The sequence below is a fragment of the Etheostoma cragini genome, chromosome 24 (assembly GCF_013103735.1).
Source record: "Etheostoma cragini isolate CJK2018 chromosome 24, CSU_Ecrag_1.0, whole genome shotgun sequence".
Lineage (NCBI taxonomy): Eukaryota > Metazoa > Chordata > Actinopteri > Perciformes > Percidae > Etheostoma > Etheostoma cragini.
This window is the reverse complement of record NC_048430.1, coordinates 9,102,291-9,120,000: the sequence shown is the minus strand read 5'-3', so window position 1 is coordinate 9,120,000 and position 17,710 is coordinate 9,102,291. Positions and strand designations below refer to the sequence as shown.

General features: G+C 41.5%; 2 protein-coding genes across 4 annotated transcripts in view; both read right to left on the bottom strand.

The window, feature by feature from the left end:
- The window catches only part of LOC117939697 (epithelial cell-transforming sequence 2 oncogene-like), a 12,963-nt gene extending 6,167 nt beyond the window's left edge, over positions 1-6,796 (bottom strand). Inside the window, exons 1-10 of the mRNA XM_034865186.1 lie at positions 6,529-6,796; positions 4,713-4,825; positions 4,408-4,570; positions 4,056-4,311; positions 3,564-3,798; positions 3,328-3,463; positions 2,538-2,703; positions 1,739-1,867; positions 1,517-1,609; positions 724-930 (exon numbers count right to left, since the gene is read on the bottom strand). Of these exons, the coding sequence (XP_034721077.1) occupies positions 724-930; positions 1,517-1,609; positions 1,739-1,867; positions 2,538-2,703; positions 3,328-3,463; positions 3,564-3,798; positions 4,056-4,311; positions 4,408-4,570; positions 4,713-4,825; positions 6,529-6,678 (1,648 nt within the window). The 5' untranslated portion in view covers positions 6,679-6,796. The remainder of the gene's footprint in view (positions 1-723; positions 931-1,516; positions 1,610-1,738; positions 1,868-2,537; positions 2,704-3,327; positions 3,464-3,563; positions 3,799-4,055; positions 4,312-4,407; positions 4,571-4,712; positions 4,826-6,528) is intronic.
- A 908-nt stretch (positions 6,797-7,704) lies between these two features.
- ccdc28a (coiled-coil domain containing 28A) lies at positions 7,705-12,011 on the bottom strand. Of its 3 annotated transcripts, none has more exons than XM_034864234.1 (6): positions 11,936-12,011; positions 11,159-11,334; positions 10,837-11,018; positions 10,478-10,632; positions 9,226-9,248; positions 7,705-9,085 (listed from the first exon to the last, which is right to left on the bottom strand). In XM_034864234.1, exons 2-6 carry the CDS (start codon positions 11,311-11,313, stop codon positions 9,031-9,033), a joined length of 570 nt encoding a protein of 189 aa, XP_034720125.1. In that variant the 5' UTR covers positions 11,314-11,334; positions 11,936-12,011; the 3' UTR covers positions 7,705-9,030. The 3 variants fall into 3 exon arrangements, with proteins under 3 accessions (XP_034720125.1, XP_034720124.1, XP_034720123.1); XM_034864233.1 differs by lacking the exon at positions 11,936-12,011 and adding an exon at positions 11,606-11,901; XM_034864232.1 differs by lacking the exon at positions 11,936-12,011 and adding an exon at positions 11,606-11,899 and having other exon boundaries at positions 7,708-9,085; positions 11,159-11,342.
- Between the last annotated feature and the right edge of the window lie 5,699 nt (positions 12,012-17,710).

The window sequence follows — 17,710 nt, the reverse complement described above, 5'->3', positions numbered from 1 at the left end:
GGCGCAAAAAAACCAATGGACAGAAACATTGGAAAAAGTGACAAAGACCCTTTTTGGTTTCAAAAAAGACAAACGAAACATTGAAAAAAAGTTAAAATTTTTGCCCAGAAAAACAATAAGTTGCACGATAAACGTGAAGACAACACAAGGGTTAAAACTGACATTGCTCCAGCTGTGTGTGTGTGTGTGCGTGCGTGTGTCTGTGTGTCTGTGTGTGTGTGTGTGTGTGTGTGTGTGTTTGTTTGTGTATGCATTTAACCCTCATGTTGTCCTCGGGTCAAATTGACCCATTTTCCTATATCGATGTATTTTTCAATTCCCCAAAATAACATGATTGATTCCACACAACGTTCTTGGCAAGTACAAATCTCTACTTTTATCAATTTTAGGGCGTCTTTTTCATTTTTATAGCATTTTTCCAAACAGTATTGAGTAAAAGATGACATATTCCAGTCTGTGATTATCCATCAACATCCATTCCTTTAATTTTAGTCTAAATAATTCCTAATTTCTGCTTTTCTAACTCAAACATTAGGTATAATATCTTATAAATGAGGTTTATCGACCATAAATTCCAAAAATAACTGTAAAACGAAAGTTAATAAGTTAGTGGTAGTGTTGAAAATGTCAACAATGGACAAACATCGATAAAATGCCTCAACAAAAGTGTTGATTTTGACGGGAAGACAGCACAAGGGTTAACTATACTTTTGTGAAACCCACCCAGAGCTCGGCCCCTGGCCTGGAGGCTGAGCCGCTGCAGCCGTGTCCCCAGGTGGCCCCTGAGCTCCTCCAGAGCCTCGTCCATCCACTGAGCCTGTCGGCACCAGCCCTGTAGCACACTCTCACACACAAACTGCAGGGCCGGGGCCGCTGGGTGCTGGTTCCAGAGTCCGGTGCCCACACTGCCATCAGACCACTCACTCAGAACTGGCCAAGGACGGGTTAAAAAAACAAATGTTCAACATACTTGACAATAATTTACACTTGGTGGCGGGTACTGTGATCTACTGAATAATACAGAACAAGCTGAAAGCATTTCTAACAAGTTGTAATCCTTAAAGTAACTATATGAAACTTTATTTTTTTATATCAGAAGTTGGAGTTATGGCTGATCCTGGGGGCCGGACCATCACAGAAAAAAGGAAATTAGACAAAAGCTAAAAGGGAGAGAGACAGACGACAGGCGAAAACCTGAATCCATCTCACAGATTGAGACAATTACGGGACTGTAAATGATTCAAAACTGACCCCAAATTGGCCACCAGGTATGTAAAATGTATATTTCATTAAAAAAATAACCTAGTAGCCTATATTCTGCCTATAGTCTGTCTTTGTGTATTTTCTTGTCCCTTGTACAGCACCCTTGGGCTAAGTTATGATCACGTTGGTTGCTACAACAAATTCTTGTTGCTGTAGCTCACTATTGGTAGTTTTGAGGTCACAAAGAGCATGTTTCAGTTCAGAAACATTTCAGTTGAAGTTTTTGAGTCCGTCTTGTGCATGGGTGACTCACTGTTCTGGAAACTTCCGGTGGCAAGACCCATTGGTGCCCGGACCTCCAGACCAGTCAGGGTAGAGAGAGTCTTGATGAGACTCACTCCTGATGCTGAGGAAGAGAGAGAAAGCACGAGTCAGAGCGGAAGTTATTGACACAGCCGCTGACGCACGTGTGTGTGTGTGTGTGTGTGTGTGTGTGTGTGTGTGTGTGTGTCTCCTAACATCTGTGTCTACCTACCAGATGCAGCCAATGGGGTGAAGATGTCAATCCCTCCTCCTTCCTCGGTTGGTGCCACCCAGCCACACAGCTTTTCCCAGAATTCTCTATGTTGAGATGTTAGTAGAGTCTTCTCTGACAGGCTACTGCCTGAAGAGTCACAGGTAAAACAAAGTGGATTAGTAGACGAGAGAAAACAAGGTTTTAGACAAGAGTATATGAGAGAAAACAAGGTTTTAGACAAGCGGCTTTTAGAGCGGCTTACACTCTACGTTACGTTACACACTTTTCATAGCAACACCCTTAAAATCAACAAGACCATAATTCCAAAAAGGACCATCATTTTGTGTTGCAGAAGACTTAAAACTAATGGTTGAGATCATAAACTCATTATGAAAATGTTTACTGAGGTAATAAATCGAAAGAGAAGTGGGTCACTTTCTCATGGACTTCTACAGAAACAGACCTCCTTGTGTCGCCCCCTGCTAGAATTCAGTAGGAATGCTGGTTTAAGGTACTTCTGCATTTTACAGCATGTTACCGAACCGAATGGTTTGTCCATTAATCTCATACAGTCAGTGGTCCATACGTAACGTAAATCCATGCAAGATTTATGATGATTAGTCTTGTGGCCAACGCTCAACCAGGGGACTGACTTTAAAGAGGTACTATCATAATAAAATAAGCCATGAAACGTTTTAGCAGATGTGCTTCACAGTATCCTGAGAGATAAACCTCGAGCACTCGACGCTGAAGTCTACTGGAACTAATCACGGCCGTGTTTCCACATATTAAGATACACAGGATTATTAATTCTCACTGTGAAGCAGATGGATTTCCTCCGTTCCTCCTGGAGCTAGTAGGCCCAGTCTCTGAGCTCTCTGCCCAGAAATAGCCCTCTCCACCTGGGTTAGCAGAGCTGAGAGAGTCCCTCTGTGGTCGTACAGAACCACAACTACCCCTGCTTTCACACCACTCAGCACAAGCTAAATGTAGCATAGAGAGAAAGAAAAAGAGCAGACAGGGAGAAATATTAAACGTTTATCTCCCAACTGTGCCTTTTTATTTTTTATGGCGTTTTTCCACTGCATGGTATCTCCACCACCTGCCTCAACTCTGTTACTTGCTGAAAGGTACTTTTTGGAGTACTACTGTACCTCAGATCGAGGTTCCAAGCAAAGCTGAGGCGATACCAAAAGGTGACGTGCACACCTGCAGACCACTGATTGGTTGGGGAGAATCGTCACTAATCACTGCGTCTCTTTTGCTAGCGATAGACGGGGACGGGGGGACGAGGGGTGGGGTGGGGTGTCTTGAACAAACTAGCCGTGTTTCCCGGTAATTAGTTTTTCCCAGCGTTTTTTTATGCTTCCTCCAGGTTCATTAGAAACTAATTTGTCTTCTGGCTGTGGCAACACGCCGCAAAAAAAACACACCTTCGAGGTTCCGTGTGTGTGACGTGTTAGGCCACGGCTCGCCTCACGCATGAGGCGGTACTAATCTGCAATGGAAAAAGGACGACGGGGCCCTGCGGACGAGTCGAGTAGGTTCTATTAATGGTGAAATGCCATTACACTCAAAATGGATGGTGATCTCTTTCTGTCTCTTACCTCATAGGCAGGAATTCTGTTGGAGATCAGCAGTAAGAGGGCAGGAATGGTCAGATGGATGGGTGAAACTGGATGGGGCAGTGCAGGTCTGCTAGTGAAGGAGGACAGCGCTGCACTGGCTTTGCTCAGTCTTTCACTGAAAAAGAAGCAGTACATTAGAAAAGCCTTAAAAACATGTATTGTATGTGAAAACGCAGGCAACTGAAATCACTGTGTGTCGGTGTGTAAACGATCACCTGCTAGGACTGGAGCCTTGGACTCTCTCCAGGCTTTGAGCTGCAGCCATGGGCTGTCCTCTGTCCGGGCTAGACCAGGAGCTGGGAGACCCAACAGTCCTTGGAGGCCAGGAGAGAGAGGGCCAAGAGCTGAATGGTGTTCCAGAGCTGGGCCTCCATGTCTCGGTTCTTCCACCTCCGGCTCCTTCTGCCTTTGTGTAGCTGCCCCAGGCTCTCCTGGTTCTCAAAGCTTGTCCTGCAAATGTAACAGATATGGTCTCTAAGTACAACTTTTCTCAGATAACTGAAAGCAGTTTAGGACTTAGTTTTGCATATTCCTCAAACTTTGACACTGTATACAGTAAAGGAGAGAAGAGGAAAAAAAACAAGAGTCCAGATGATGTTTCATAAGGTTAGCTCACAACTTTGATGACACCTAAAAAAAAGTGTTCCTATCATCTTGACACTTTGTCATCTATTTCGTTTTCTTCATTTTCTTTCTTTTTCACTCACTTTTCTCCTCCTTTAGTTTGTCTCTGATCATCTGCCTGATCCTCCTCTCCTTCCACCTCTCTTCCTCCTCCTCCGTCATCCCTGTGCTCTGTTGGTTGAGGGTCCCGTACTGCTCGGCCGCCTCCCGGGGAGTGAGCCAGTCCAGCGTGGACACGCAGGAGACATAGTGGTTCTTCCACGCTCCGGATTCTTTCTCTCCTGGAGTGTAGGGAAGGAACCAGCCTCTTGTGATGCACCGGCTGGCCCAGAGACAGTCCTGGACCGAAGGAGACGGAGGCAACGCAAGAAGATTAGTCGTGACGTAATGTAGAAACGGCAGTGAATTCAAACCTTCAGGGCTTTTTTTTTTAACCTGCTCAGCAAGGACCCTCCAGTGCCAGCTGACTTGGGCCGCTGAGCAGAGGTCACGGGGGGACAGAAATGACATCACATACAGGGACAGAAACCGTGGCAGCACCGCCGTGAAGTCCACTCGAGTCACGGGAACCGTCTCGATTAGCAAATCCCTGCAATACCTGGCCACAGTGTCAGAGGTTTTCATTCAAAAACAATGTGTAGGAGTTAGGTTTCAAGCTGAGAGGGAAAAAAAAAAGTAATGTCCCCCCAACACTTCATCGTTTTGACACGAATACACAAAAGGCGAGAGAAAGAACTTACTTGAGCTGTGACTTGGTGCAGCGTGTGAGCAGAGAGTGCAACAGGTGTTTCCTCTGCCTGTCGGTCCACAGGTCGAACCAGTGGAGCACCAGGTTCATCCTCTCCTCAAATAACTGGGAGGAAATGGCGGGGGGGGCAGCAACACATTTGATAGAGTCAGTGAAGAACGTATGGAAGGTGCACCTTATCGCATCAGTGTCTGGCTGCTCTGCCAAAAGCTACAACGGATGAAACATGGATGAAGACCGTAGGAATGATAAAGTAAAAAATAACGTGTGATATAATAATGTGTGATAACGGCTGAAGACATTGGTCTAACTGGGCCGTTATTGTTAATATTCTTTTTTGGAGGGGGGGATGGGAGGAAATGACGTTTCATCTCAATGTAAATGTATTATTTTAAAAGTGATCTTTCATGCAGGACATCTCAGTCAACCTTTCAGAAAACCACCATTGGTTTCTTACTATATGAAGTGGAAGTTGTTGAGGATATAGGAGAAGCAAAATACTTAAATACAGATATATAAGCTAGATATTATCTTATCTGAAATAAAGGTTAAAGGCCTAGAGAGGACATTATGTGTGTTTAAGTCTCTGCCGTCAATCGTTTTTAGTAATACTGATGTTCATACTAAATAAAGCCTTACTTTCAAGAAAAATGAAAGCCACTAACTGTGTGTGAATCTTTTTTCATCCACTACATGAAATAGTAAAGCTACAATATGTTGCAATTGTGCCTTTGCCTGTAGACCGGGCTAGCGGACATCACAATTGAAAATTAACACTTTTGTTGATGCTTTTTATCAATGTTTTTATCTTTTTCTTACGTTTTTGTCCCTTTTTTTCATCCGTTTTGATGCTTTTTTTTCAGCATTTGTCACATTTTTTTTGACGTTTAAAACACTATTAACTTCAGTTTTACAGTTATTTTTGGAATGTATGGTCAATAATAAAAACTATGCCTGATGTTTGAGTTAGAAAAGCAGAAATTAGAAATTATTTAGACTAAAATTAAAGGAATGGATGTTGATGGATAATCACAGACTGGAATATGTCAACTTTTACTCAATACTATTTCAAAACCACTTCAATGTTTTTCAAATGCTATAACATTGATTGAGACACCCCAAATTAATGAAAGTAGAGATTTGGACTTGGCAAAGAGCGTCGTGTGGAATCAATCATGTTATTTTGGGGAATTAAAAGAACATTGAAATAGAAAAACGGGTCAATTTGACCCGGGGACAACATGAGGGTTAAACTTGGATGCCAAAAAAAAAACACTTCTGTACACAATTCCCATTATGCAATGCTGGTTAAATGGTTAAATGATTAAAGTATCTTAGCGTCATTAATCTTCTGTCAACTTCTGGGGGACTGGAAGCACAAAGAGAGGATTTTACGCATCTTTTCCAAATCTGGTAAGTTGGCCAGTTAACCCTTGTGTTGTCTTCCTGTCAACCATGAAAAACAAACGTTTAGGTCACTATTTTTCAAAATCATTATCGCTTTTTTCGACATTTTAAATGTTGTTTTTCAATGCTTTTGCCAAAGTTTCTTGATATTTTTAATATTTACAATTTAGGCGCTTATTTAGACGGCCAATTTTTGTGCCCCCCCCCCCCCCCCCAAAAAAAAAAAATGAACTGCTCAGATTTTGACCCAAGGACAACATGAGGGTTAACTAACTGAACTGTTATCTCATGTTAGCTCCATTGGCTGGATGATAATGTTGCCAGTCCTGCCACCTGGTGGCTGTTGACAAAAATAGATTTAATGTGTCTAAAAGTTGCCTGTGCCTCGACTTTAGTCTGACCTGCAGGTTGCTCGTCTTGTTGTTCAGAGGAGTCCAGGTGCTGAAGCGGGCCCCGGACCGCTGGCTCCGGACCGGCTGCGGGTCATAGTCCGTGCCGCTGAGCTGCCACTGCTTCACCGAGTGGGGGCTTGATTTCCCCGTAGTCTCCATGTCCTCCGAGCATAAAACGCCTCGACTTGTGTTTAAATGTGTGAGCTCAGATTTAGCTTTGTAGACTACACCAGGCGGCCATTGTGCTGCTCTGCTCCCAGTAACCTTAGCGACGCATCAACATGAGGATGCGCGCATTCCTCCACACAGCACATCCCTCCTCCTGCACATTAATAAGTCACATCCCTCCTCCTGCACATTAATAAGTCACATCCCTCCTCCTGCACATTAATAAGTCACATCCCTCCTCCTGCACATTAATAAGTCACAATGAGCACGGTGCAAACAGCAGGTTGGCAGCATAACCAAGTTATGCCTACTCCTTTAATATGAAACCTCTGTGAGGTTGAAACTGGACAACCAGATCCGTTTTGTGCAATAACACTGGCTTGAAATGTGTGCACCACTCTGCTGCTACCGTTATTATTATTGCTATTATTATTAATGTTCACCATTACAACTCCTTAATTATGTAAATACCATTTCATAGCTTCCTTTAACTATGTAAATAGCGTACATATCCACACTTCTTATATTTCTACTTGATATTTCTGTTTTTGCAACTGTAACACAGAATTTCCCTTGAGGAATTATTTCTGAATCATTAATGGAATAATGGTATGTATTTAAGCATAAAATCTTCTTAAACTACAAGAGAGTTGGCAAATGTCAGTCAATAATCTGGGATGATATGCCAAACCTATTCATATTACGATGCAGTTACGTAATCAATGCAATAATTCCAATAGTTTTCATACCTCACACTCAAACCACCGGAACATGTGAATATTGAATGGACACAAAACCTGAAATACACACGCTCTAATGGCTATGGGTTAATTTATGACACACAAGTACAAATTTAATATGAAACAGGATATGAAGGGGATTTATTTCTCTTTTCTCCCATTATTTCCTCCCTCTTTTCCCTCTAAATTGAGTCATTGGCAAAATTGGCAGCATGTTTCCCTTTAAAAAAAATGTGGGGATGGTTGAAATGGATGGTTTCAAAACTGTGGCCAAGAGTTTCAGACAATACATTTATTAAGTCAATAAAAATAAAATCCCCAAACATTTAAAACAGTTCAAAATAATCCCACATCCCCCAACAACGCTGGTTAAACAAGAAGCGACAAAATAAAGGGGATCAGATCCCATCGCATGAAAGCAGCACCACATGATTATCTTCAAACACAGAATCACATGTTCTATGGAAGTCAAGTAAAAGGTTAGAGCCAATAAGGCAAAAATGATTACATTTGAAACATTAAGGCATGGTTGTGATGTCAACATTTGGACTAGTATTTTCCAGCGTCAAACACACCAGTGATTATGTGCAGTGGGTTTCGCATGTTGCATGGATACGTGCAAAAATATTCAATACTGACCAAGGTGTAGGAGGTGATATCAGGCCACTCACATGTAGCAAGAACTCATATGCAAAATCACACAAACTGGGGTCACTGCTCATTTTCATACTCAGCTACTGTGTGTTTAAGTGTTATTTTAATGTATTTAACTATAGTTCATTCTAATCAGGATATTATTTGCATATACGATTCAAGCTTGCCTATAAAGCTTATAGTTTGTGATATTAGACACTCCAATTGACCTGTGACAATAGATAAGACAAAGTGCAACAGACTATATGTGTGTGTTTGTGTGTATATATATGTAAATTGTAATCAGTTCACTTTAAACAGAGCTGATAAATCACCGAAGTTGTCCTTTTAAGAACTTGTGAATGAATCAGCTGTTTGAAAAAGGTGCTTTATCTCAATATAACTTTGGTAAGAGAAGTAATGCAAATATAAAATGTTTCAAAATTAGGGAAACTGACAACAACTGGACTTTAAACAGGCCATAACAGGGATGCACCAATGCCGATATGTAACGCATACTGCACTGTAGGTCAGACAGTAGCTGAAGTTCTCATATCTCCAAATATTATACATCTGATTAGAACAGCCCAGAGAATACACTGTATCAGATTTACTAGGATGGTAGTGAAACTCAATCATTTCTCTAGAAGTTATTTATTGTTGTCTTGCTGTTTAGAAAGTTAAGATTAGAACTATCTTATACTCAATATTAGCCACCGTATCTACCAGTCAGTGTTAGCAGTGGGGGGGGGGCGGGGGGAGGCTGTTAGTGCATCCCTGTTGTGACATCTTACAATACATCCATCCCGCTGTACAGACCGGGAACGCTGGTCAACAGTTTTCTTGCCATTTCTGCCACAAAAGTTAAGAGCAACAGTGCCTCGGGCTTGCTTCCACTCCACCTTAACCACCGCAGCCCCTCCAGGTGACGCGGGGGTGAGTCAGATGGGGTTGAGAAGAAAAGACCAAATCAAATACTGGCGGTCCTCGGAATCTCTTGGGAGTCGGCTAGATTCAGTTTCTGACTGGAGAAGCAGGGTTAAGGAAAACACAGCCACAAATCTGAAGGCAGAGGTTTAGCTTGCACTTTAAAGCCATTCAAAAGCCGTTAAGGACTAATATGGGGCAGATAATAAATGGTGAATTTTAAATATCAAACGGATACATGGAAGAACTCAGCTCCTCAAGCTGTGGAGAAAAGGAACATTTTAATCTTGTTATGCATGTCAGCAGTTTCCTTCTAGAGCTGATCCTATGTCACACACAACAAGCAGCTAACTAATCTCTAACCCCAGATTTCCACCGGTCGCGGAACGGGTGTGGATCCGCTCCGGAACGGCTGCGGAGTCATTAGGTTTCCAATAGTGTGTGTTTTCACGCCGGAGAGCTCCGCAGCAACTCAGCACACGGCAGATAGTGCGGGACAGGAGGTCGAGCACAGAAACAAATAAAAAATCCGGTTAATTTTCAAAATAATATAGACGGTGCTCGCGGCGGATCATACTTCCCTGCACTACACCCGGAAAACACTGCACCGAGTTGTTTCCTCTCTACTCCTCTGGATGGAGACAAACTGTGTTTCTATTCTACACAAATTCGAGAGACGTTGTGGGTCCTCGCAAGAAATCCGGATCTGGTGGGTATTGACGTACGGCGGGGCACGGAGCCGATCCGCAGCCGGTGGAAACTGGGGGTTAGAGTTAAACACTCAGGAGGGGGAAGAGCAGCTAAATCCTTGCTGGGATATCGAGTAGTTACATCACATCAATCAACAGCTTTAACCAGAATATAGAGGTCCGTGAGACAGCGCAATGAGCTCACTGTGCTGTATCACTCGCATTAGCATATCCCTCTCAGCCCCCCCCACATCATATCACTTGTCTGCTGTACTGCTGTCTTATAGGCTGTATTAGCCCTCCTACATAATCTGCACTGTGGTCATAACATCTACATCTTATAACTTATTCCCTGTTACATATTGTTCTTTTTCGATTAGTCAGATTTTAGGGTTAATATGTTTATATGTAATAGTCATAGTTCATATTTTATCATGATTTTTATCTACTGAACTGGTCAGCATTTCACACAATCTGCCGTAGTACCTTACCTTATCATGCTCATTGCGTCTCTGAGTGATATTTATTTTTATTCTTATTTATGTGTGATATATGTGTGTATATGTGTTTTTTGTGTTATGGTTGTCTTGCTACTGGATGCTTACAATTTCCTTCGGGGTGCATAAAGTAAAAATCTATTTTAAGAATTTTCTAAAAAATTGTGGTTCAGTCTAATAAAAGCCTACAGGCTATAACGTTTGGGTTTCTCAGAGAATGCTATTGCTCGTAAATATAAGTAAACATAGTAAGGAGTACAGTCACACATTCAACCTTTCCCAAATTATGCCATTACGGTCTTACATTAAGAAGTAATTTGTCCATGTTGGTGTCGCAGGCCACTTTCTTCTGGTCCTCTGGCATTTCATCCACCTCGCTGTAAAGGTCAAAGTGCAAACGAGCCAGCTTCTCCTGCATCTCTCTCACCTGCTCCATCTGGTCAATGGAGCACTCGTTGCCTGACACAAAGAGGGGGGATGTATTCAATTCAAACACCAGAAATGCTTAGGCATTATTATCAGATGTTAAATGTTCAGTTAGCATGACGTGAGTGATGTCTGACTCTATATGATTCTCTGAAGTTGCACAGGGTTGTTTTCATCTTAAGACTCGTGTGGGACAATGTGTGTTCTGGTGAAGGGTCTCTTTGAAGTCCAAATTACCAAATGCTTGTAGTTTCCCTGAGTGGAAGTCGTTGAGGAGACTGAGCAGGCCGTTCTCCATCTCCTGTACATCTGATACATCAGTCAGAAAGGAGTGCTGGATGATAGGTGCTGCCTGGCCCTGCTTCTGATTAGGTCTACCACCTAAACCCAGCTGCTGCCTGGGTTTGTCTCTAACGCCCCTGGGGAAAAGACAGAAACAGTCAGGAGTTATAATTAGGTCTTACTAGCAACATAACATACTTTAATTCTTTTATTTCTGAAATAACACGATTTTATCAAACTATTATTAGCAAAACCATCGTAGCTGCACAGTTGCTACCTCCTATTTTTGCTCTTTTGGCTCCCCGCGTTATGGCTTGAGCCGACGTGCCGTCCCCCGGAGGAAGCGGTGGTTTTCCGGCCAGAGCCACCGGTAGGAGCCGCGGTGTTGGTGGAGATTCTGGGACTCTTTCTCTTTAGCTTTCGCTCCTCCATAACTTCATGTTACGGTGCTGTCTAGTTGGCTAAATAGAGGGAAAAACACGAAACACTGACACCAGAAACCGCAGTGCACAGTAGCTAATTCAATACCGAAACCTGTGCCTAACCTTCCGGAAACGTAGCTAACCCTTCAGGTATGTTTTTCGGGACCAAGCTAACATTAGCTTATCAGATAGCTGGTCGGCTAATCCTCACACTGAGGCTGACAAGAGTGCTCGTTTGAGATAAATACCGCAAACAGAAGCCGAAATACCACAAACAAAAGCCGATAGACACATTTACTTACAATTTTTGTTGAGCGTGTCGTTTGTAGTCTTTGGCACGGCAGATAGTCCACACGACTTAAACACTTGTTGAAACATTAAAAAAATGCGTATGTACCCCGCAGGCTAATGAGCTAGCCTGTAAGGTAACTCTGAAAACTTCCTGTTTTGGTGGAACGTAACGGACCCAATCATGGCCAAATTCCAAATCACGTAATAACCATTACATAATGGACTAAATACAATATGTAATCTCACTTAACACGGTGATGCAATTACAGTATTTCGGAATAGCACACGAGTATTTATTGTATACTAAAATAATAACGTAACTTGCAATACAAGGCTCTCACCTACTCAGCTTAGTGTAACTCGAGGTCCCTTAACAACGAATTGGAACCAGGTACAACGGCCGTATTCCATTACAGTCTAGTTGAATACCTTGCACGACTTTGCTGGCTAAATATTGAGAATTTATAAATCTCCTCATGCATTTGAAGCATTTGAAAATGACTTGGTCGAACAACACATTGGTGATAAAAAACAATCATTAAAACTACTTGATTACTGTGCAATGCATTCGAAACAATCCCATTGATCACAGTTTTACAAGACCCTTGCTTTTTGAGTCCATAAAAAAATATTTATTTACGTTATTTATTAATTTAATGTAATTATAACTGAATGTGTTCTTTGCCTCTGTTTGTACATAAGTTGTCAAAGATCTTTCCAATAATAGCACAAGAAGATTTTTCCTTTGAAAGTGGACTGACTGTGATGGAGATGTAGTTGCAGTAAATGACCACATGGGGGAGACAAGTGATAGAAACATGAGTTCTAAGTTCTGGGACCACATACCAGTGGTGCTATCACATGGTGGAGACCAATTGAGGGTCATTAGGATTAGGTTATTAAGATTCTTGGATTCCCAGCTCAGGAAATAATGCAACAGTAAAAGTTTGGATGTGACAGGGTGCAACCTTGTTATTGCCAATGTCTCATTAACACATGTTCCTGTTTCCTGTTAAATTGGAGTGGGATTTCAGTTAATTATATCAGTTGAACCCAGTTCCACCAATAGAAATGAAGGAAATCGGAACTTCCTTGAACCCACTTTTGTTTCGTTCTTGCACTTATTTTTACTGAGCACCAATCAAGATTTAGCTATATTTGTAAGAAACTCTGATGACAGTTTTGGTTTCTTTGTGTGTTATCAGGCTCCTGTCAATCAAATAGGAACACACTACACACATACAGTCCAAATGACAACAACAATTTTTTTAAACTCCAAATTTGATTGGACCTTTCTCTTTTTTTTAACTTATAAAGTTTTTAACTTTTTTTTAACCCTATATCAAATAGCAACTTCATTACACTTCTTCAAATTCCAAGCACCCAGACCTTTTCCATCAAATTTCAATTGCTGATTATTTAGTCATATAAGATCAATTTGAGTTTTCAGGGGCTCTACAAGTTCACAGACAACAAAAGTTCCTTGGGCACACCTCAAAAACCTAGGATATGTTTTAATATTCAAATTACTTCAGTAAAAGCTGGCACGGCATTATTGATTTTAGTTTTGATCGACTTTTCAATGCATTTGTCATCAATTCATCATTTGGTCTAGACAGCTGGTTGTTAATACTTAAAAATGACCAGTTTATAAGATTTCCTCACATTTAGTTATGATCGAAGAGCACTGTTAGGTCCTTCCAACTCAGCTGAGGTATTTGGAGGCCATTACTTTTTCCTTTTTTAACCCTCCTGTTGGCCTGGGGTCTAATTTTCCCCGTTTACAAAAGATTTCAATATCAGAACTATGAAAAAAGATAGTTGAAAAAAAAAACGGTCGAAAAAAGTGACAACACCCCCACTCCGTCCCCCCCACATCCAAAACATTGCCAAAGGTGACAAAAACTTAAAAAAGTGACCAACAAATTGGGAAAAAAGTAACAAAAAACTCAACAATGACTTTGAATAATGTCCAAAACATAATTAAAAAAAAAGTGACAAAAAAATTGAATAAAATTGTCAAAAACTTTAAATGCAAAAAGTAACAAAATGTTGACATTTCAACCCAGAAAAACACAAAGTTGCAGAGTCGACATGAAGACAACACAAGGGTTAAACGGTGTGACCAATGAAATGGAAAATGTCCCTGAATTCAATTTCTTTTGTTTTTTTAAGATTATTTTTTTTGGGGGGGGGGGATTTTTCGGCCTTTATTTCAACAGTACAGATGAAGACAGAGAGAGAGAGAGAGAGAGAAGGGGAATGACACGCAGCGAACGAACCCTCAGCCGTTGTGTCCAGGATCAAACCTCCACACACACTCCACGCACCACACAATTTCCCCGGATTCTCGTAAAGTTTCAGTTTTTTCTGGAAAACCACCTGCAGTGGAAAATGGACTCATGCTGGATCATTTTCTCTCTCCCTCCTCCCCGTGTTGCTGTGTCTCCCCCCCACCCCACCCCCACCCACTCCTGCTCTGTGGGCTCATGTGTCTATTTGAGTGTGTGTTTGCAGAGAGTGGCAGTGGCTGAGTGAGGTGAACCAGGATAAAATGTTACAGATGAACACATTCAGACTGTCGCGTCCACACAGCCATTAACTTAGTAGATGTACACACACACACACACACACACACACACACACACACACCTATCCCTCATCCATAATTGCTGTGTAGGTGCTGTTTGGAGAGCTAGCTACTAGTTACAGCCAGTTCATTCTTTTCTCATGTGCACTGCTGCTTGAATTATGTATTGGATTGTAAAATGGATGATAACTCGTTTAATTACACACCCCGTCTTGCTGCTAATTCTAAGTTACCTGCCTCTCTAACAACGCATTATTCCAGGATTTTAAGGAATTAAAATTTAAAATTTAAATTTATAGCCGCTGAAGACATTGTAATCTGGGACCAAAAGTGATTTAAATAAAGGGATCACAAAAAGCGATTTCATTAAGCTAAATAAGAGTTTCTGTTGTTTTTTTGGTCTGCAATGAGTCACGTCTTTTTTTTTTCACACTAAAATAAAATCTGTTTGTCATTTTTTGAGTCTTTCTCTCTGCGGACTTGACCCATAAATCAGAGCAGAAATGTTCATTTGGTAATAATCAGGAGAAGAAAAGCTTGAAGGTTGCTCTGTTATTTCTATTCACGTGTGTGTTCCATGTACATCCCTGTTCAATACACTATATCCCCCAATGTGACGCTCAGAGGACTTGGAACGTAGACAATGTGTGTGTGTGCAGGTCTACTGGGAGTCAGGGTTAAGGAGAAGGTTACAAGTGTGTATGTGTTTGTGTGTTTCTATCTCCACAGCTGTGACCCAGAATAAGACATGTTTTTATCACTTCTGTTTCTTCATCTTCCCGATGTACCTCTCACACACAAACACAGTTGAAGTGAGTGTTTTGTGTTAAGAATGGCCACAGTAAATCATTCTCAGTCTACTGTATACACACATTCTCTATGTGTCTCGCTATTGTCCTTAATGTGCCCCCCCATGCAAGGACAGGTAGCAAGGGACACACACATTTGCATGCACAGAGTGGGACTGCCAGAGACAAGGCTGCATTGGTTTTGTTTGCCTCACTGTCTTCCATAGACACATTACTGAAAGTCATCTAGATGTGTGATTTAGAAGCCATTTTGATTTAGAATTATTTGACTGCATGTGGTGTTGCACTGCATTTAACACATAACCTCACAACAACAACAATTTAGAGCGAATGGGGTAAAGCATCCTCTAAGTGTCACCACAAAACAATGTGTAAAACCAATCTTACTTGCATAATGGATGTCATTTTTTTTCAACATTGCGTTGAGAGCACGCACGATTCATGCTACAGTTGATGAGGCAAAACAGTAACATTTTGCTCAGTTGTACTCGTCACATTACCAAGTAAAAGAGTGAAATCAGCCAGGCATGTGCACACATAGACATCAAAGGGGGCTCGAGCACCTGCCCCTTTGCTTTCTCGAGAGAAAGTGCCATTTTTTTATTTTTATTTTAATAAATTAATACATTTTGTACACAGCTTTTCTGTCAAAAACATTTATTTTTTGAATACAAAAATCTAGATATCAGGTCGGGGGATTAGACTGTGTTGAGTTCTAGTTAAATTAAATTGGTAAGGAAGTCAAAGTTATGTTAATACATTTTTTTTTGCATAACGTAACATTACATATCATATAGCTGATGCTTTTATCCAGCGGGTAAGCGACTTACAATTGCAATAAATGTCTGGTCATGTGTCTTAAGTGTCTTGCTCAGGGACACATTAGTTGATGCATTGCAGAGGGAATTGAACCCAGATCTCCCACACCAAAGCCGAGTGTCATATCCACTGTGGCATTCCCACCCACACTTATATATATACTTATTGGTGCTTTTTGTCACTTAAGGCCCTGTTCCCTAAAATGCCTGTGCACGCCTCTGAAACCAGACTTCCTACCTGCCAGGCTCAATCCACTTCATGTTTAGAGATTTTTAAAACTTGCCTGAGACAGGTAATAACACCAAATTTAATCCCTCATTTTTTTGTGATAGTGACTACATGCCCTTTGCCTGTGTGAGGAAGCTCCAACACCCGAGGATGGAGAGTCAACTCCTACAAATCAACTGGGATTTCAAGCAGTATATAAAAAGGATTGAGTTAATTTTGAAGCTTCTTCTTCTAGATGTTAGAGCTCCCTGCACAGCAACAAAAGTCTCGCCATTTTCAAATTGTATTTGCAACGGCCAGAGAAGGCAAATCCATCTAACTTAACATACAAGCGATTCAGTTTCTCACTCCTTGCATCCACCTCTCGTCTCAACACCCTTTTGCCATCCTCGTGTCTCCTCTTTCACTTTTGTCCCCCTCTCATTTGATTCCCCGTCTCCTCCCCCCTCTCCTCCCTACTCCTTTCCCTCCCACTCTCTCCCATTGGCCCCTTCCTGTCCTCCACTCACCACTCTGTAGAGGGTCCAAGTGACATTTGGCTATCCCCTGCCTCGAGGGGGTCCAGGAGATGCAGACGTTTTTGGCAGGCAGGCACAGAGACGCCTAGGGGTCCTGACGGGGACTCCTGGACTAGGAAGAGAAAAAAAGTACACATCATAAAATGCACCCGCAGTCAGAAACACACATGCGCTCTCGGGGTGCACAGGCATAAGCAAACAATTGCACAAACAGAAAAGAGCTAACACTGACACACACTGACACATGTAAATGTGCACGCGCACAAACACTCACGCACCTACCAATCAAACACACGTAATGAAGACACAGTGGACGGTAAATGTGAGAAGGCGGGGGAAGCTGGCCCTGTGGAAAAGTTTGTGAATAAACTGGGATTTTCAATTTCTAGACTATTGAGCTTCAACATGACGGGCTGGCTTTCCTCCCAGTCCCTGTCCCTGTCCTTACTATCACAACTTGATTCAATACCTTCAAATCAGAAAAATATGAGACTGATACAAGAACAAATTCAGATAATACAATCACCCCAGCTAACAATTTTTGGTTCCCAGAACGATCTGGGAACGTTCGTTTTTAGTTGTGGGAACGTTCCCTGAAGGTCAGGTTTGGTTTTGTTTTGCGTAACGTTCTGGAAACGTTAGTTTTTGGTTACATCCAACATTCTCAGAACGTTCCCTTAACGTTCCCCTAACATTGCAACCTTTAGAGAACCTTCCCCTAACGTTTTCCTAACGTTGCAACCTTTAGAGAACGTTCCCCTAATGTCATCCTAACATGGCAACCTTTAGAGAACATTCCCCTACTGTCATCCTAACATTGCAAACTTTAGCAAACGTTACCCTAACGTTCCCTAAATGTTGAAACCTTTAGAGAACGTTACCCTAATGTTCCTAACATTTCAACCTTTAGAGAACATTTCCCTAACGTTATCCTAACATTGCAACCTTTAGAGAACATTCCCCTAACATTCTTTTTTTACATTCCCCTAACCTTTAAAAAACTTCCTCAAACAACCATGATACCAACTGTATTATTACTTTAAACTGTGCATTAGAAGGAATTAAAGCAAAACTTTAACATACAATAAAAAACATTACAAAAAATCTATATACAAGAATCAGAATCAGTTTTATTGGCAATGTAGACACATA